Source organism: Gobio gobio (assembly GCF_949357685.1).
Source record: "Gobio gobio genome assembly, chromosome: 15".
NCBI classification, from domain to species: domain Eukaryota; kingdom Metazoa; phylum Chordata; class Actinopteri; order Cypriniformes; family Gobionidae; genus Gobio; species Gobio gobio.
Window position 1 is genome coordinate 45,972,293 of NC_137108.1, and position 22,036 is coordinate 45,994,328.

A 22,036-nucleotide genomic window follows, 5' to 3' on the forward strand; every position below is an offset into this window, starting at 1 on the left:
TATTAACCACATTATGCATGACATAAGTGCATCTAGTACTTGCATATTTTTTAATTATTTCAAATTTCATATCGTGAAAGTAATTTCAAAATGGTGATTTCGTAAATAATAAACTTTTTTTTAATCTATATATTGCTGACATGCGCTCCTTAAAGGGATAGTTCACCCAAAAATGAAAATTAGTCCATAATTTACTCACCCCCATCCGAGGTTTATATGACATTCTTCTTTCAGACGGATATATTAGTTATATTACAAAAGTCCAGGCTAATCCAAGCTTTATAATGACAGTGATAGTTGCTGTTTTTGAAGTCTATAAAAAATGCACCCGTCCATCAAATAACTGCTCCACGCGGCTCCGGGGTGTTATTAAAGGCCTTCTGAAGCGAATCGATGCATTTGTGTAAGAAAAATATCCATATTTGAAACTTTATCAAGTAAAGTTCCAGCCGATCGCCTTACGTGTAAAAGTGTTGAAAGTGAAACTCAAGATGCGTACGTGACGTCATGACGAGCGGACCTGGTCGTGTTAGTCTTTCGATCGGCAGAGGAACTTTCAACACTTTTTCCATAAATTGAACAGGGAAGGCGGTCGGCAGAAAGTTTACTTTATAAAGTTTTAAGTATGGATATTTTTCTTACACAAACGCATCGATTCGCTTCAGAAGGCCTTTATTAACACCCCAGAGCCGCGTGGAGCAGTTATATGATGGGCAGATGCACTTTTTATGGACTTCAAAAACAGAGCAACTATGAATCCAATTCTAATGCTTGGATTAGCCTGGACTTTTAATATAACTCTGATTTTATTTGTCTGAAAGAAGAATGTCATATACACCTCGGATGACTTGGGGGTGAGTAAATGATGGGCTAATTTTCATTTTTGGGTGAACTATCCCTTTAAAGGGACAGTTCACCCAAAAAATGTAAATTCAGTCATTAATTCCTCCCCCTCATGTCATTTCAAACTCATTTTTGTTCATCTTCTGAACACAAATGAAGATATTTTTGATGAAATCTGAGAGCGTTCTTATTTTTTTATTTGTTTTCATTTTTAATTTAGTTGAAGTTTTTATCATTTTGTTGTCTTTTAAAAATTGTATTCGTTTTTTGGTAACACAAGGTTTCATTAGTTAACATGAGCTAATAATAAACTGCACTTCTACAGCATGTATTAATCTCAGTTAATGTTCATTTCACCATTTACTAATACATTATTAAAATCAAAGGTTTGTTAACATTAAATTAATACACTGTGAACTAACATGAACAAAAAATGAACGGCTGGATTTTTATTAACTAACATTAAAATAAATGAATAAATACTGTAAGAAATGTATTGCTCATGGTTAGTTCATGTTAGTGATAGTGAGTCACAGCCAACACCCCCCAACCCAACGCACATGCATCGTCACCTGATCTCCACGCTCCGCCCACTCGTTCACAATCCCCTGAATACTGATCACCTGCACCTCATCATCACAGACGCTACATAAACTCTCACTCACTTCACCACAGCATCTGGTTTTGTCATTTGTACCTGGACTCCTTACCCGTTACTCAGCTGAGCAGCCAGCGTCTGATTCATCGTCTTCAGTTCCTCGTGTTCTCCATTTCCTGCAATCGTCAGCCTCCATTATCCTCAGCTAAGTGACTGTTCTGAAGTGATTGATCTGATACTCACCATTATTCCCAAGTTCAACCTGTGTTCGTGTCTTTGTCAATAAACATCACTTTGAGTTCACCTCATCCTCTGTCTTTGTCCATAACCTGACAGTTAGTTAATACGTTAACTTTAACAAATGAAATTTGAAATATATATAAAAAAAAAAATAAAAAAAAATGTTTAATTCGTTTTTGTAAAAATTTTTATTTATTTTTTTTACAAAAATTGTTAAATTTAGTTTGGTAAGTTTTCACTTCTATATATATATATATATATATATATATATATATTTAAATGCTTTTAATTTTAGTTAAATGTGTTTTAGTCCCTCATCATTAAGTGACACAACACTTAGAAGGCAAAATGGTTTTCTATGTATAAAATGATGAAATGTGTTGACAAAGAGAACTAGAAAGATATGAACTCCTAGAAGCAGATACAAAGCCACTGGTTAAAGTCAGCATAAAATCAAAATTGGCAGTTGTTTTATTATGGAATATTGCAGTTATTATAAATTATATATCTGCGCGCACTTAAAAAAAAAAAGAATGTGTCTTTAATCAAATCTTTACTCAAAATAACTTCCCCCCCCCCCCTCCCTCTTGCAGTGACTTCTCTTCTCTGATGACATGTTTACTGGCATGAGGGCTGGAGAACCTGTTGACCAATAGCAGACCACAACCATACAATCAATTCTCCTTGGACAAAATCAAGTCCCGCCCTACATTTTCGAGAGTGTTCACTGCAGAGCCAAATGTGTGGAGCTTGTCGTCCAGCTCCCTATCTCTGGGCGTAAGATCGAGGTTCAGCCACACCATAATCCAAACGTTACCCTGTCCCTAAACCTAATTAGGTTAGGCTCCACCCATTAGGTCCAGAGAGGGGGAGCTGGACGCCATTTTTCTTGTTCAAGAAGCCGTTTCATTTGGAAATATGTCAAACTAAGGAACAAAAGACACAATTTCATGCCGACATCTAAGTGTTTCTCTGATTGTGTGTTTGTATATCTCCAGGTGGGTTTCTGATCCCGTATATGCTGATGCTGGTGCTGGAGGGGATTCCTCTGTTCTGCATGGAGCTGGCCATCGGTCAGAAGATGCGTCTGGGCAGCATCGGAGCGTGGACCGCCATCAGCCCCTATCTGGGTGGACTGGGTCAGTGACTCGTATATGAGACATTTAATGCCATAAAATGATCTGATGTCATCTTTTATTTATGATCATCTGTACATGCGTTGTACAGGCATTGCCAGTGTCGTGACCTCCATGTACTTGTGTCTGTACTACAACGTCATCAACGCCTGGAGCTTCTGGTATCTCTTCCATTCATTTCAGGTTAGTTTACTGACAAATAAATGTAGCTGTTTCTGATAGATCCTGATCTTTTTGCTGATATTACGAGATGAGGAAGGCCGATGGTCGAAACCAACATTTTGTGTTCTGATATTGGAGGAAATTCTGCATAATTGATTAATCACAGTAAAATGTGGATTACACTTTTATTGACCGCTGAAAGCCTCATCAAATCTATTCAAATGTCACACATGTATATGTTTGTGTATTTGATAAGTATAATTTAATAATGGCAAATAGGATGTGGATAAAATGAAGTGATCATGTATTTTCTCAGAATATGGTCAAAAATATTAGAGAATTTCATTGACAATATTGCAACTGGCATGAGATTTAATTGCTACACTGCAAAAAGTGATTTTCTTCCTCAGTATTTTTGCCTTGTTTTCCAGTATAAATATAAACACATTCTTAAATCAAGATGCATTTATTTGAGATGCAAAATAATATTTGTTTATGGAGAAATTGATCGAAATTATATGATTGTTTATGCTTAAAACAAGAAAGAATTTTTTTTTTAACTGCATGTTTATGTTTAAAACTAAATAATAAAAAACTGTCAATGAGGTTAGAAAAAGAAACTTCTCTCTTTGAAATAAGTAGATTTTTCTGACCACACTAGCAGATAGTTTTTCTCATTTTAAGCATAAACAATCACTTACATTTACTTGAGATGCAAAATGACAGAAGTCTCAGAAATGTATCTACAGTACATTAGAATGTTTGCTTACACTTTATTTTAATGTTTCCCGGTTACGGTGTAATTATGCATTTAAAGGGATAGTTCACCCTGAAATGAAAATAAAGCCATCTTTTACTCACCCTGCTGTTGTTCCAGTGCTCTATGTATCTTTTTCGGACCTCAAAAGCAGAAATTTTCAAAATAGTTCTGCATGCGCCATATCTGAAAAGTGTTCAGGAGGCATACTATAAGGTTTTGCGAGAAAGAAATCGTATTATTCAGTCAAAATAAATAGCTCGGCCGTTACTCTGTGCGTGTTCCTGTGAGAGTGTGTGCGAGCCGTCAGCAGGCGCCGGCGCTCATGCTTACTATAACTTGCACTGTTGTCATGGTACCCAGGATAAGCACCATTTTGAGAAATCAGGCTCAATAGAAACAAACGTGACTGGTCTTTTCTATAAGGTATATGCTGAGAAATAATACAGTAATACTAATAATAAAACCTGAAGTGTATATAGTGTACCGGACAACACTGACATGACAACATTGCGTGAGGCTGCTGACGGCTCGGAGTGCGCAGCACACACAGGAAGTGTGTGAAGAGTAACGGCCGAGCTCTGTATTTTGACTGAATAATACGGTTTCTTTCTCGCAAAACCTTATAGTATGCCTCCTGAACACTTTCCATATATGGCGTGCATCTCACTGTATCATTGCGTGATACTTTTGTATAGTTTTTGTAATGTTTTAGCCTGGTCGCTATTCACTGCCATTATAGGAGCGCGTGCAGAACTATTTTTAAAATGTCTGCTTTTGAGGTCCGAAAAGATAGAAGGACTTAGGGCATTAGAACAACACCAGGGTGAGTAAAAGATGGCTTTATTTTCATTTCAGGGTGAACTATCCCTTTAAGTACTGATAATATTAACTACACATATTTACTAGAGGGTTATGATTAGGATTAGGTTTTGGCTGAGAGTTAGTTGCATGTAATTATGCATAGTTTATAGTCTAAATCATAAATCATTTTTTGTGTGTTTTCACACTATTATGAACAACCCAGTTTCTAAATTCCTTAATTCTCCTCCCTCCTTTTAATATTAAACACATCACCAATGTTCTTAGGTAATTAAGACATAAAATCATGTAGTTCCATTGATGTTTTAACATTTTTACACAATAAATTGAAAAAAGAATAGGACATTTCTTTCAAAATGAACAAAAACCTTCACCTAATGGTGTAAAATACTGACGGTGTTGACAAAGAAAGACCTGAGGCCATATATACAGTGTATGTAAATAGAATAATGAAACGGCATTAGAAGAATTCCCCATATGCAAAAAAACATATTAAATCACATTTATACAGACTTTTTGAGAGCACTTGTCAACCAGTTGACGTCTGGTGGAGTTCCACGTTAACCTCGTGTTGTACAATGGAGCAATTTCGTTTTTTTCCTCAGTTGTAGCTGCCTTAATAAACATATCAAAATGGCAAGATTTATCCCGCAACTCCTTACAGAAACTATTGCACTGCGATGACGGAGTTGACATGTTAAAGCTGTGACCACAGAGACTTCAATATTGTTTAAAATATAAAAAAAATGTATAACTTCCAGGACTATGTCCTACTGTGAGATCCACAATGAGCAGGAAATAGTAAGTGCTCCTCAGAGCTAAAGCTGCCCATGACACTGCCTGATTTATTCACACTGCAAAAAATGCTCTTCTTATTTAGTATTTTTTTCCAAATATCTAAAAATTCTTAAATCAGGGTGCATTTACTAGACAAGTAAAATGACATAAGATATTTGTACTTGTTTTCTGGGGGGAAAAAATCTAAATGAAGCGAGTTTTTGCTTAAAACAAGCAAAATTATCTGCCAATGGGGTGAGAAAAATAATCTTAATTCTGCTTGGGAGAGAAACAAGAGTTCAATCAGAAACAAGATTATTTTTCTCACCCCAATGGCAGATAATTTTGCTTGTTTTTAGCAAAAACTCACTTCATTTTGATTTTGTTTTCAAGAAAACAAGTACAAATATCTTATGTAATTTTACTTATCTTGTAAATGCATCTTGATTTAAAGCAGCACTAGGTAACTTTTCAACCTTCATAATATATTTTCAAAACTCTTGTGATGATACATCGACTTACAATAGGTTGAATGACACGTCTGCCATAGCCTGACGGGGTTTGTATCGTTTTTAATCGTACTTTTAAACTTCGGGTTTCGGGTAGTAACCCGAGAAAAAAAAGAACTACAAAATTCGACTGCTTTACAGCATATACGTCACTTCCACCCCCACCCCCACTTCCTTAAATTCGGACGTGCGAGAAAAACTATAATTGTTTGCCAAATGTTATAGTCATGGCCGAAGCAGCACAGAAAAATAAGAAAGCAAAGGTTTTGTCGGAGGAAAGCAAAAAGAGGAAACGAGAAAGTGATGGGATTAAAGGCAGGACGAGGATCAACATTGGGCCAGCGTTTGCTCGTTGCCGTGAGCTGAAGGAGGAGGGGCTACATTCTTGCAAGTAAATACGTAATACATACAAAATCATATTTTAGGATACCTAACATGTCTGATATTGGTTTATTTGTCTTTCCTCAAGCTATAATGCAAATCGATTTTTCAAATTTGCAGATTCATCTAGGGTAGCTTGATATTATAATATTGACGATATATGGTTATTACCTACCACTCAAACATTGAATTGAAGTATCATATAGATTCTGTAAAACGGGAACCAATAGACTAGGCTACTATAATGACGCTGGCTTGTAAACATGAGCATCGTGATCATTTGGCGTTTGAAAAAAATAAAACCCATGAAATTATATTCATATGACATGCTGAAACATATGCCACTGTACCTGGGATGAAGACATTTCACACGCGACGCAAGCAGAACACCTGCATGTGAACTCCTGCAGTGTTCAGGGCTATCATAGTTGTCATGTCAACAAATGCACGTGCGATGCATCCGCTGATGTAGAATGACAGTTTACGACAGTAGTAGAGGACAATACTGTTTCACAACTGTAGGGGGAGCCCGAGAGCAAAAGTTACCTAGTGCTGCTTTAAGAATTTTTAGATATTTAGACTAGAAACAAGACAAAATTACTAAGTAAGAAGAGCATTTTTTGCAGCGCAGAATTATAAATAATTCAATATTTACTTGTTGTATTGTTTGATATCTTAAAGATCTCCACCTTTTAATGTAACTGTATTTTTTATAATTTGTTGCATTTTTAAACACTTTGTTTGGCAGTTTTATATTGTAACCTCATGCTGAAGACAGGTTAAATTGCATGTGTTTCCAAGTATAGAGTGTGCTTTTAAAATAATGCTAAAGAAATTATTTAAAATAAATAACCAGTGAATGTCCTGACTACACAAATTTCCCTAATTTAAGTATTATTTTTGGGTTGACATTTACTTTTTAAAATAAATAGAGCTTTTGTGTTGTTTGGAACATGTTTTGTCCCTTATCTCAAGAATCAGTGAGTTATTACTACAGTAACGTGTAACAAAGGACACTGTAAAATAAAATGTTACAGAATATTTTAACATTTGTGCTGGAAAACAAGACAAGAAAATAAATTTGACGTGTAAACCAAACTAAACGTTGTTACTGGCTTATGCATAAAATGGCTACATTATCTAAAAGTCAGCACAGTCTATTCAGTGTTGAAGAGTAAAACTAAAGTGAGAACTTTTCCTTTGTAGCTTGTAATTAATTTCTGAAAAGAACTGCTTGGCTCTAGTGGAACGGCTTCATATAATGAGTCTGATCTTGTAGTTTAGGAAGTATTTTTCCTGTCTGAGGATCAGAAATATCTTCATGTGTTGATGCGTGTGCAGTCAGTGCTGCCCTGGGCCGAGTGTCCTGCCAACAGTAACCGGACGGGGTATCTGGAGGAGTGTGAGGTGGCTTCACCCACGCAGTACTTCTTCTACCGCGAGACGCTGAACATCTCGTCCTCCATCGATGAGAACGGAGGCATTCACATGGGCCAGGCGCTGTGTCTTCTGCTGGCCTGGATCATAGTCTACCTGTTCATCGTCCGAGGGGTCAAATCAACCGGAGTGGTGAGACCTTAACCGTCTGATACTCAACTGGTGACCAACACATACCAAAGCTGTCTATCAGTCACAAGTAAACACAAACGTCCTTAAAATCAAACATTGAAATGGATTCGTATGTCTTTTAATTCCATTGTTATGATCTTGTGAAATATGTGAAAGGCTTGTCTTTTAGATTAGATTAGATTAGATTAGATTCAACTTTATTGTCATTACACAAGTACAGGTACAAGGCAACGAAATGCAGTTTAGGTCTAACCAGAAGTGCAATAGCAGCTTCACACACACAAAAAAACATCACACACATCTCTCATATATATATATATATATATATATATATATATATATATATATATATATATATATATATATATATATATATATCCACACCACACACGTACTTACATATTTTATATCCGCACTACCGTTCAAAAGTTAAAACATTATTTTTTTTGTATGTTTTGGAAAGTAGTCTCTTAATCTCACCAAGGCTAATAATTATTACAAATATATACAAGACTGTAAATATTACTGTATTTAAATTAACTGGTTTCTGTTGTAATATATTGTATAATATAATGTATTCCTGTGGTCAAAGCTGATTTTTCAGCATCATTACTCCAGTCTTCAGTGTCACATGATCCTTCAAAAATCATTCTAATATAATTTCTTATTATCAGTGTTGAAAACAGATTTAGCTGCTTATTTTATTTATTAATTTTTGGAAATCACGATATACTGCCATTCAAAAGTTTGGGGTAAGATTTTAAAGAAAGAAAGAAAGAAAGAGAATTTTATTTAGCAAAGGCACATTGAATTGAGACAAATACAGTAAAGACATTTATGAAATTAATAAACATTACAAAAAAATTCTATTCACAAAAAGGTCTGTTCTTTAGAACCTTCTAGTCATCAAAGAATCCTGAAAAAATCAGTTTCCTCAAAAAATATTAAGCAGCACAACTGTGTTTAACATTAATAAGAAATGTTTTTTTATAAATCTTGTGTGTGTATGTATAGATATATAGATATATAGATATATATAGATATATATATTATATTATATATATATATAAATAAATAAATAAATATTATACACACATACACTACCAAAAGTTTGGAATCATTAAGATTTTTTTTAAAGAGGTCTCTTCTAGTCACCAAGGCTGCATTTATGTTAATAATTATGTGAAATATTTTTGTGTGAAATATTATTACAATTTAAATTGTATTATTAATTCTATTTGAATATTTTTAATGTAATTTATTCCTGTGATCAAAGCTGAATTTTCAGTATCATTACTCCAGTCTTCAGAGTCACATGATCCTTCAGAAATCATTCTAATATGATGATTTGCTGCTCAAGAAACATTTATGATTATCATCAGTGTTGGAAAAGACCCAACATTTTTGAACGGTATACAATGTTACAAAAGCTTTCTATTTCAGATAAATGCTGTTCTTCTGAACTTTCTATTTATCAAAGAATCCTAAAAAAATTTTTTTTTACACAACTGCTTTCAACATTGATAATAATCATAAATGTTTCTTGAGCTGAAATCATCATATTAGAATGATTTCTGAAGGATGATGTGACATGATAAATGACATTTAAAAAAAAAAGTTATTTTACATTTTAATATTTCACAATATTAAAGCTTTTTTGTATTTTTAATAACATTAATGCAGCCTTGGTGAGCAGATTAGACTTCTTTAAAACATTAAATCTTAATGATTCCAAACTTTTGACTGGTTGTGTGTGTAATATATTATTTTAAAAGTTAGTGAATGAGACCCATTGTGTGTAAACAATTTTTTTAAAAAATTTTTTTTTATTATTTTCAAAATTACGTTGTTCCTTTGTCTTTCCTCCACAGGTCGTGTATTTTACAGCTACATTCCCATATGTGGTTCTGTTCATCTATCTGATCCGTGGTGTCACTCTTCATGGAGCCTGGAACGGAGTGAAGTACATGTTCACGCCCAAGGTAAGAAAGTCCTTCTCATTGGCTGCTCCTTCATTTATTTCTGAGTGTCCGGTTGTAGTTGAGTGTGCATTAAACCCGTGTGTGTTTAGCTGGAGCAGTTGGCAAACCCTCAGACATGGATCAACGCTGCCACTCAGATCTTCTTCTCTCTGGGTTTGGGCTTCGGCTCTTTGATCGCTTTTGCCAGTTACAACCACCACAACAATAACTTTGAGAGGCAGGCCGTCGTCGTGTCACTCATCAACAGCGGCACGTCTGTGTTCGCCAGCATCGTGACCTTCTCCATCTACGGCTTTAAGGCCACGTTCAACTACGAAAGCTGTTTGGAAAGGTGAGACACCGCGAGTTTAAACGTCAGGTTTAGTCAATCTGTGATCTTATCAAGAGATGTCAACACAAACCTCTTTGATGTGCAGAATGAATGATCGTCATTATTCCATCAAACATTAAACCGAATGTTGGAAGTCGGTTCATTTTACGATCTCTTGGCTTCTGGAAGTTTATTTTTAAACTTGTCTCAGATGACATCTTTCTGAATGCTTTAGGACATTAAACTGTCATCTATCACTCATCAATTATTCACCAAACTATACAGAAAGAGAAAAACCTGTCATGAAATCATAATGGTTTTCAAATAGGTTTCCTAAAACACTCGCCTCATCCGTCATTGACTGTGTTTACATGCACATGAAATTCTGTTTAAATTCATGTGGCAGCCTTATTCTGAATATGATGTTTATATGTGAACATGCATCTGAATATCGCTGTTATTTGCTCAAACAATGCAGATGAAGGGCCCTAAGAAAGCCCTTCTGATCAGAAGACCCATTTTAGTTAGTCAGTTTATTTATTCCCGTAGGGAAAGTACATTTGCAGCATGCTCACACAGATATTTCAAATTTCACAATTGTTATAAACAAACATAATTTAAAATTAAAGCTGCAAGCAGTGATGACAGGGACCTCGCACCCGGGAGCACCGCCACCCGGTGGTCTCAGGAAAACAGCGAATAGTGAGCAAGATGAATTTAAACGGGTGAATATAGGAGAAATACAGCAAAGTCATTTTGATGTGCCACACTTCCTTCTGCCAGAAGGTGGCGCTTTGACTATAGCTGAATATTGGCATGTAGTTGTCTTCAGGTCTGGACTCTTATCAAACATGAAGTTTAGGGCAGATTGGACATTGTATGCCTGAGTTACAACAACTTCCTGTTTCGTGGCATTAATCTCATACATTAGCACTGATTCCATGATTTAATGTGTTTCTAGCATGTTTGGTACTGAATATTGGCATGTTGATGTCTTCAGGCCAGGACTCTAATAAATGTGAAGTTTGGGGCAGATCAGAAATTGTATGCCCGAGTTACAACAACTTCCTGTTTTATGGTGAAACATCGAACTTTGTGAGGCCGGCACAGACACGCAATCTTCGCAATTTAACATCGCTAAGGCCTTTAGATTAGACTGTTCAAATATGATGTTGATCTGATTAATCTCTAGGAGGAGTTTGTTAAAGTACAACGTCGTGAAATGGCAAAAACTGCTAAAATCTAAATATCTGACTTCCTGTTGGGTTTTTAGATTTTGCACCCAGGGTCTTTTTTGAAGATATTGGGCTTTTACACGTGTCTACCGAATTTCATACTCGTACGTGAAACATAGCTCGAACAGCGCTTAATTGAAATTTTGTAGGTGGCGCTATCGAGCCATTTTGCCACGCTTAATTCTGAAACCCATTTGCCCACTTTTGACACGTGTGCAAAGTTTCATGAGTTTTCGAGCATGTTTAGGCCCTCAAAAATGATATTCATTTCGGAGAAGAAAAATAGGCTGAGCATTTCCAAATAGGGTCTTCACCCCATCGGTGCTCTGGCCCTAACAAATAAATCTAATTTAGGATTTAAGATAAAATAACCAGACCAGCTGGCCATCAATCAACACTAGAAGATGAATTTAAAAATCTTGCTTGGGGAATAAAAGATAGTTTGGACCTGTTTTTCATGCATCTGGGAACACAGTCATCTAGATGGCAGTAGTTCAAAAGCATAATGTAAGGGATGCCTCTTATCATGCACAATAATGTTGGCTCTTTTTTTGACACTTTCTGTGCTGTTTTTGTTCCTCTGTTGATCCAGGATGAGGCTGTTACTGCTCAACACATTCGATCTGTCTGAGGAGACCATCAGCGTTGAGAACGTCAGCGCTTGGATCAGTCATTTGAACTACACTCATCCTGAGAGGTTTGCGGCCATCGCTTCAAAGATCGAAGACTGCAGTCTAGAGGCCGAGCTAGACACGGTAAACTCAGCTGTTTATTACCCACGTCATAAGATCATTCTACACATTTCTACACAGTGATAGTGATCAAAGACTGACCAATTTACCATCGGAAGATCTGTTTCGTTTTGCTTGTGGCGTCAGTTTCTGCTATTGTATTTAATTATTTTTGCTTCGATTTTGTACTTAATATAGATGTATTTTTGTGTACTCTTTTTCCACTTTTTCTAGGTTTGATTTTTTTCTCCTACCTTGCCCATACAGCAGAAAATATATTTCCATATATTTATTTTTAAATATATTCCAAAATATACAAAAAGGTCAATATGGATGGTAAAATATATTTTTTCAGTAAAAAAGTTACACAATGTAGCAGAAGCAGACCATACAAGCAAAACAAGTTACCTGTCAAAAGTTTGGATTTTTTTTTTTTTTTTTTAAGAAGTCTCTTCTGCTCACCAAAGCTGCATTTTTTTAAAATTAAAAATACTGTAAAAACTGTAAAATTGCTAAATATTACAATTCAAAATATTTTTGACATTTTAATAAATTGTCAAATGTAATTTATTCCTGTGATCGAAGCTAAATTTTCAGCATCATTACTCCAGTTTTCAATGTCACATGATCATTCAGAAATGATAATCAGAAATGTTTCTTGAACAGCAAATCATCATATTATAATATAAAAATATTAAAGCTTTTTTGTATTTTTAATAACATTAATGCAGCCTTGGTGAGCAGATTAGACTTCTTTAAAAACATTCAATCTTAATGATTCCAAACTTTTGACTGGTTGTGTGTGTAATATATTATTTTAAAAGTAAGTGAATGAGACCCATTTTGTGTATCAATGCTGCTTAACATTTAGAAACAATGATACCATACATTCAAAACATTTGTGCGAAGATAAAAAGAGAGAAATGAATACTTTTATCAATCATGCATTAAATTGATCAAAAGTGACAGAAATTTTATGTAACTATAAATGTCTTCACTATTTCATTAATGCTTTAATAAATGCTGTTCATTGAGCTTTCTATTCATCAAAGAATCAAATTTTTTTTTTTTAATAAATCCAAAATATACCTAAAAGTCAATATAGATGGTAAAATATATTTGGATAAGTTTACCTACGTATATTGTTACATGTATTGTGTGGGTAAATGTTTTTCTATCCTGGTGGGGACTTCAACCTGAATGCACACAGACAGAGGAAACAAGCTTATAAATCATACAGAATTAGTTTTTTTGAAAATGTAAAATCCAGAAAGTTTTCTGGGATGGGTAGGGTTAGTATAAGGGGACAGAAGAAGGTTTGTACAGTATAAAAAACGTTACTTCTATGGAGAGTAACCACAAAGTTAGTGAACCAGACGTGTGTGTGTGTGCGTGCAGGCGGTGGAGGGCACTGGTCTGGCGTTCATCGTGTACAGCGAGGCCATTAAGAATATGCCGCTGTCCCAGCTCTGGTCTGTGCTGTACTTCATCATGCTGCTGCTGTTAGGGATGGGGAGCATGCTGGGAAACGTCACGGCCATCATCACCCCGCTGGGAGACCTCAAGCTTCTGTCACGCACCCTCAGCAACGAGACCATCAACGGTAAGAAGGAAAGGCCAGGCTTCTGTTTACACCAGCTGCTCTGTCACTGCTGGTTAAGGTGTTTATCCGTTTGACCAGCTAAACCCAGCATGAAAGTGCCCTGAATCACTGGTCAATAATGCAGCTGAACTAGTTTAACATCAGCTGATATGTGGCCACTTTCAGATTACTGTCAGGTGAAAACCTGGGCTTGGCTGATTATCAGGTTAATATGAGAATATTTCAAATGTTTGTAGTGAAATTTTAGTAAATGTTGTATAATTTTTTTTTTTTTATTGAGCCTGTACCACAAAACCCATCCACTCCCATCAATTCATTCATTCAATCATTACTCTATTTTTTTTTTTTTTTTGTATTACAAAACTATCCCAATGTTCTTGATGTTGCATAATTGTTCATTCATTAATTTCATCTATTTTTTTTATTTTTTTTTATTTTATTTGTATTTCAAAATATCCCAACATATGCTTGATGTCATTCATTTATTCATTCATTCATTCTTATTTTATTTTTATGACAAAACCATCCCAATATTCCTGATGCTGCTTAATTGTTCATTCATTCAATCAACCAACCATTAATCTATTTGTATTTTGTTTATTTATTTATATTTGTATTACAAAACTATCCCAATGTGCTTGATGTTGCATAATTGTTTTTTTTTTTTTTTTGGGGCAGTACAGAATAACTTTATTGTGCAATTGTGATCAGCACATGCTCTTTATATTTCTGCTTGTTTCTAATTCCTAAGGTAAATCTTGTGTTTCCTGAGCGTCTCTCAGGTCTAGTCTGGTCTCTGACTGTAGTTTTCCTCTGGTTTCTGGCAGGTCTGGTGTGTCTTCTCTGTTTACTCCTGGGTTTCGGCTTCACCAGCCGTTCGGGCAACTACTGGTTCACCATCTTCAATGAATACGCGGCGACGTTTTCTCTGCTCTTCATCGTGTTCATGGAAGTCATCAGTGTGTGTTACATCTATGGATTGAGAAGGTGAGCAATTCAATGTCTCTTTACTGCTTACTGTATCCACTCTTGTGTCCTTAAATGCTCGTTTTTCTGGGTCGACAGCTTATAAAAACATACTTCTGTGTTTCTTTAGCTGGTTTGCTGTACACCTTGTCCCATATCAGCTTTTAGATATTGTTCTATTTTTTGTTATAAGTCAAAAATGACAAGGAGGCCGGTGCAAAAAAAAACATTTGCCTTCAGGAAATCCTTCCAACCTCAGAAGGTCAAAATTAATGTTTTACATTTATACGAGTAAAACAGCTTCTGTCTTTTATAATCGTCAGGATTAAAGTCTGCAGCATTTAAACTCATAATATACTTACTGTTTCTCGTAATGCTTCACTGTACGTCACATGATCATCTGTAAATGTGTTCGTAAGCTCGGCACAGTTTAAAACTCTTTGAGGATTATAATACTGCTTGTTGTTATTTTTCATATGCAATATACATTTTCATTAAGAAAATTCCTGAACTGAAGTGAGAACGCTTGATGGAAAACAAACAAAACTCATAGTTTTTAAAGTGTTGAATTGATTTGGTTTGCAATTCAGTAAATGTCTCTTCTTGCCATCCTAGCCGAGAGGGAACGTTCTCTGAACATTAGCTAACATTCTCTCAAAGTTATTCCCGTAACGTTAATAAAACATTTGTGCTAGGTTATCTGGCCTTTAATAATGTTCTCAAAATGTTAGCACTAAAACATTATTCATACATTGTTAATGGAATGTTTTTACCTTAAACATTTGGATGGATGTTCGCCTAACGTTATTTAAATGTTGTTTCGGGATGTCCAGAGAACATTCAAAAGTAACATTCGCATAACCTTTGCAGGTAACACTTTATAAATAACGTTCAGTTATAAGTAATTAGTTAATGATGAACTAATCATTTACAAAACATGACTATATTTTTATAACTTATTAATAAGTGGGATGTTAACAGTTTATAAATGTGCTGTTTTATCTTTAACAAAATGTAAATCATGAAATAAATCAAAATAGATGTTTGAGTTATCAGTTGATACATTATTTATCATTTATAAATCACTGAAGTATGTAAAACTTGTTTTAGTATCATCTCAGTAAACAATGGTTAATCTCAAACAACTGGTGAACAAACCATTAGTAAATGATCAGTATATCATTTATTGATTCATCTTTAAGTTGTGGTCTGTGTTCAAAAGCACAAACATGCAACAGCAGTCTTTTTAAGAAGAGTCATTCATGTGTTTTCAACCTGATACACATTTATGAATGACTTGCAGTGGGTTATGATAAATCCTTTCACTCCTCAGCACAGACTTGTGTTCTGTGTGGGATCTGTGATGATGTGAACCGGTTTCATCTTCCACTGAAGCTCACATCAGGTGCTTCACAGCGGTTAAAGAGTGTGTGTGTGTGTGTGTGTGTGTGTGTGTGTCAGTCAGAGAAGACAGCGGTCTAATCCTCACCAGTTAGCACTTACACTACAGTGTTCAACACCTGTTATAGATGAACGCATGAATAAATCATAAAAAAAAAAACGTTCTGCATTTCCTCATCTAAAGTGTGAACAATTCATCACTTATAAACAGATGTACGGTATAGCATACCACACTGTAAAAATAATCCCCATAACATTTACGGTTAAAAAATGGCAGCTGTGGTTGCCAGAACTTTACCATAAAAAATATGTTAGCAACATTTTAGGTTTTACAGGTTTAAGTTAAATTTACAGTCAATAACCATACTTCATTAACTGAAATAAAGCTAAATTAGCTACCTATTGAAATATTAATCTCTTATGTACCTTTGATATATAGTGACAACCACCAATCACAGTGGTGATGAGAGTCACATGATGACTCAAAGCTCATCATAAGCAGCTTTTAAGAGGACAATACTAATATATGCAGTCATTCACACAAACACTAAACACCATCATGGTAACATAACCCTAATTATAAAAATGCAATAAACATTAATTTAACAACATTAAATGTAACATAAAACCCTTATGTGCATAACTGATTAAAAAAAACTAAGAAGAAACATGGTTATTTCAACGAAAATACATCAAATGTGAAGTGTCACGCAGGGAATTCTGGGAATGTCAATTTATGGTTTTTCACTGTAAATTACACAGTGACTTGTTCTTTTACACTTCCAAAAACCGTATTTTACTGTAAAATTACATTAAATGTAAGGTTAGGTCTATTACAGTTATTCTGTTAACTGTTTTTAATCGTGGCATTTTTACTGTCTTTTACCGTTAAAGACATGATCATTTTTATCAATGTACACTCTAAAAGCAATTGGGTTGTTTTAACCCAGCGATTGGGTTGTTTTAAGCAAACGTTTGACCCAACCGCTGGGTTAAAACAACCCAAATGCTGGGTTTGTCCATTTTCAACCCAACTTGGGTTATTTTTAACCCAGCATTTTTAGAGTGTATTAATAAAGTAACTTATGACTGAATTGACAAAACATTCCTGAAATGTTAGCATATCACTTATTAATAATTTATGAACGTACAGTCAATATTTGTAAATGATTAGTTCATCATTATCTAACTTATAAGTGACTTATAGCTGAACGCTAAAGTGTTGCATAAACAAGATTGTTTTTTTTTTTAAACTGGACCTGTTGAATGTTCAGAGATCATTCTGAAGTCACGTTTGGTAATCATTAATAAATCATTAATGCTTAACAGATCACCATATAGCTAGAAATATGAGAGAATGTGCTTATTAAGGTTTACTAATTAACATTTTTGAAATGCTTACAAATTTCATTAATCTTTCAATTGATATGATCATGCACTTTTTATTTGTTCATGTTTTTGCTGTATCCAATCTGAAGCTGAAACTATTCAACTTTTGTAAATGTTAATCATTTAGTGCCCATTTATGGCAATTGGACTTTTAGTTGCTGTAACAACGTTTGTGTAAAGTTTCAATTTTCTGCTCAACATTCGGATCACTCATTCACCTTTTGGCATTTGTACCTTTTGTAATGGAAAAAAGCATTATCTAACATATGAACTGAAGCTTAATGGCATTACATTTTCCAGAAGTGCATGAACAAATGATTGGAAAGTTTGATGACGTTTGTAAGCATTTTAATTTAAATAATGACCTGTTTAATCATTGTCAGTAAGTTCATTAGTAAACACTAGCAAACAATTTCTCATATTTCTAGCAATGTGAATATATTTTAACTGATCCATTAATCATTATATAATGTGTGTTAATGATTTATTAATCAAAGCCATACGCTTTATGGGAACATTAGCAAGACTAATGACTATAACATATTTTGTTTCGCTGGGATTCATGTTCACACTTATGAAGTGAAAGAAGAATTGAGTGTTGGAGCACAAAACCCCCAAAATATAACCTCTGCAAATGTTCGATAAAAATAGGGTGAATGTTTGAGGAAGTAATGGAGGGGAAATGTAATGCCAGACCTCTTTTGCACCATTATTCATGCTTAATGTCAGGACTTAAATGTAGAGATATAAATACAATAACCTTAACTGTGATTTTAAAAACGGTGTATTTTATTTTTTAAGCAGCAGTAAAAATAGCGATCACTAGGAAAGGAAGATCCTCTAACTAAATATGAATGGCATGAAATTGTGCAAAATTGGGAAAATGGTTGATGAAAGACACAAATATCACATCACTTGCTTAAGTTAATATTATAATGAAGAATTGTTAGCAATTTATTTATTCAGACCAAATGTGAAATGTTGTGCCTCTGCGTAAGAAATATCTTTGTTTTGAATGATCTGTGCGTATATTTCAACCTTTAATATTGTTTGGACTGATGAGTATGACTGAAACCCTTTGAGCCTAAAAATTGAAACCATTATTCGGTTAAACATGCATTGCACAGATTCTCGTGTCTCTGATTGGCTGTAGATGCTTGTACTGATTTGTTGTTGTTCATCATTCACAGGTTTGAAAAAGACATCGAGGACATGTTGGGGCATCGGCCGAACTGGTACTGGAAGGTGATGTGGGCCGTGATCAGTCCGGTGCTCCTCATCAGCCTCTTCATCTTCTACATCATCAACTACATCCAGGGCGGCACACCCACCTACCAGGCCTGGGACAAACATCTGGTACGGCACCATCATGACGAAACTCAATTAAACATCAGTTTGTCCCTGCAATCATGCAAAGGAAAAATTCAAATAAAACTTTCTAAACATTAAACAATAAAAATGTAAAATTGAAAGCAATTTCAAAATATACAAAAAAAATTCTAATTCAAATAAATCATTTAAAAATAAAACGCTTTAAAAAATGTATTTTATCATGAAAATGTCAAATGAAATTAATTAAAAACTTACAAAAAATTATATCAATTATAAAAATGTGAAATGTAAATAAATAATTTTAAAATCAAAATAAAACCATTATAAAAAATGTAAAATTATTAAAATAAATAAATACAAACAATCAAAATAAAACACTTGGTAAAAATGTATGAAATCATGAAAATGTGTATATAATAATTTTAAAATAATAATAATCAAAACCCTTACAAAAAAATACATAAATTATAAAAGATTAACTGTCAAAAGATTAATCGCGATTAATCGCATCCAAAATAAAAGTTTGTGTTTGCATAATATATGTGTGTGTGTACTCTGTTAATTATTATTTATATATAAATACACACACATTCATGTATATATTTAAGAAATATTTGCATGTATATACTGTATATACATTTATATAATCTATAATATATATAAATGTTTTATATATAAAAATAATATTTTTTTCTTAAATATATACATGCTTGTGTGTGTGTGTGTATTTATATATAAATAATTAACAGAGTACACACACATATATTATGTAAACACAAACTTTTATTTTCGATGCGATTAATCGCGATTAATCTTTTGACAGCCCTATTATAAATATGTAAAATGATTTATTTTAAACAAATCTAAATAAAATAAGTAAATGGGAACACTTTACAAAAAGGGTTTATTAATTAACATGAACTAATAATGAACGATACTTTCTACAGCATGTGTTAATCTTTGTTCGTTTCAACATTTACTAATACATTTTTAAAATCAAAAGTTGTGTTTGTTAACATTAGTTAATGCACTGTGAGCTAACATGACCGAACCCTGAGCACTACATTTCATTTGTCTTAGTTAATCTTTGTTAATGTTAATAAAAAATCCAGCTGTTCATTGTTTGTTCATGTTCGTTATACATTAACTAATGTTAACAAATGAGACCTTGCTGTAAGGTGTTGCCAAATATATTAAATCAAGAAAATGTAAAATGAAAATAGTTTAGAATTAAAAACAATCAAAAACACTTACTAAAAGCTACTTAAATCATAAAAATGTTCAAATTAAAATGAATGATCTTAACCAAACAAACAATTGTACCCAAGGTATGATGGAAGAGCCGTGAGATGGAGAAATGAGCACACAGCAGTGTTTGTGTCTCTCTTCCCCAGGGTAAGTCTGTGGTGAAGGAGTATCCGCTGTACGGTCAGGCCTTCATCGCTCTGCTGCTGGTGTCTTCGGTCAGCTGCGTCCCGCTGGCGGCTCTCTACGCCTTCTGTAGGAGGAAGCAGCGAGGACCGCCGAACCGTCAGCAAACCCTCAGCACCGCCTCCTCTGCCATTTAAAATCAGACTCTTGGAAAATGGACATGTTTGAGAACGTTTTTATTTTCCGACCGATGCTTGCATCCACGCGTCATGAACACTTTCAACTCAATACAGTGAGCTATTAGGGCTAAAACACTTTTACATTTCCTACAGAAAATCTGATTCATGTCTGCAAATGATTAAGGATGCTTAGAAAAGGCTCTTGTTTTTTTTCTTACTGCAGCAAAACAACTTTTTATACATTATATGAACAGCAGATAAATATCCAAACAATGAATATCAGGACTGCAAACTACATTAAATGCAGTATGAAACATGTGACATTGTGTAAAACGATGTGTAAATAACTTTTTATTTTTAGTATTAAATTTTGTACATCACAAAATCACAATATTTTGTATTCCTAATGAACAAAAGAATTTTTGCCTGCATTTCATAATTTTTTATCTTGATTTTATACATATACCGATCAGGCATAACATTATGACCTAATATTGTGTTGGTTAGACCCCTGAAGGTGTGCTGTGGTATCTGGCACCAAGATGTTAGCAGCAGATCCTTTAAGTCCTGTAAGTTGCGAGGTGGGGCCTCCATGGATCAGACTTGTTTGTTCAGCACATCCCACAGATGCTCGATTGGATTGAGATCTGGGGAATTTGGAGGCCAAGTCAACACCTCAAACTCTTTGTTGTTGTGCTCCTCAAACCATTCCTGAACCATTTTTGCTTTGTGGCAGGGCTCATCACCAAAGCATCTCACGGACTCCGTCGGCTTGCCTTCTTCCCATAGTGCATCCTGGTTCCCCAGGTAAGCGACGCACACACACCCGGCCATCCACGTGATGTAAAAGAAAACGTGATTCATCAGAGCAGGCCACCTTCTTCCATTGCTCCGTGGTCCAGTTCTGATGCTCACGTGCTTTTGGTGGTGGACAGGGGTCAGCATGGGCACCCTGACTGGTCTGCGGCTATGCCGCCCAAACTGTGATGCACTGTGTATTCTGACACCTTTCTATCAGAACCAGCATTAACTTCTTGAGCTCCAGTAGCTCGTCTGTTTGATCGGACCACATGGACCAGCCTTCACTCCCCACGTGCATCAGTGAGCCGTCACCCTGTCGCCGGTTCACCAGTTTTGGAGATGCTCTGACCCAGTCATCTAGCCATCACAATTTGTCCCACTAACAGGTGCGTGATGTAGAGATAATCAGTGTTATTCACTTCACCTGTCAGTGGTCATAATCTTATGCCTGATTGGGGTGTGTGTGTGTGTATACATATGAAAGAGAGCACTGTGGTGTATTTGGAGTAATGAAATGAGAAATCTATATTCTGAGGAATATCAGTGAATTATTGATAATAATGCAATGATATTCATATTGATCAGAGATTTCTTGGGCTCAATTGAGATGAACTTTAATATCTTGTTTGCCAGCACTTAATAAAGAAACATATCTTACTGTATTTAGTTATACAGTATCAAAGAATCTTATAGTGACACATTTGTACACTTAAGCATTTTTGTGCTCTTCTTTGATATTTTTGTAGTCTTTCTGTTCTATTTACTTTATTGGTCTTTATGTTCAAGCATGGAAACTTTACGTTCACGTAAACAAAGGCTGTGCCAGTAAATGAAGCACATCACTAAACAAACATTTCTAAATCTGTAGTGTTATAGTTTCTTAGCCAGACATTAATATTGCATCATTGACAAGAAATACATTTGAGTCTTGACTTAAATTTC

General features: G+C 34.7%; 1 protein-coding gene across 1 annotated transcript in view; it reads left to right on the forward strand.

The window, feature by feature from the left end:
- Nucleotides 1-21,876, forward strand: part of slc6a20 (solute carrier family 6 member 20) — a 34,579-nt gene extending 12,703 nt beyond the window's left edge. Inside the window, exons 6-15 of the mRNA XM_079837689.1 lie at nt 2,680-2,820; nt 2,909-3,000; nt 7,567-7,794; nt 9,666-9,776; nt 9,866-10,107; nt 11,914-12,076; nt 13,451-13,655; nt 14,483-14,642; nt 18,602-18,767; nt 20,138-21,876. Of these exons, the coding sequence (XP_079693815.1) occupies nt 2,680-2,820; nt 2,909-3,000; nt 7,567-7,794; nt 9,666-9,776; nt 9,866-10,107; nt 11,914-12,076; nt 13,451-13,655; nt 14,483-14,642; nt 18,602-18,767; nt 20,138-20,311 (1,682 nt within the window). The 3' untranslated portion in view covers nt 20,312-21,876. The remainder of the gene's footprint in view (nt 1-2,679; nt 2,821-2,908; nt 3,001-7,566; nt 7,795-9,665; nt 9,777-9,865; nt 10,108-11,913; nt 12,077-13,450; nt 13,656-14,482; nt 14,643-18,601; nt 18,768-20,137) is intronic.
- The last annotated feature ends 160 nt before the right edge of the window (nt 21,877-22,036 follow it).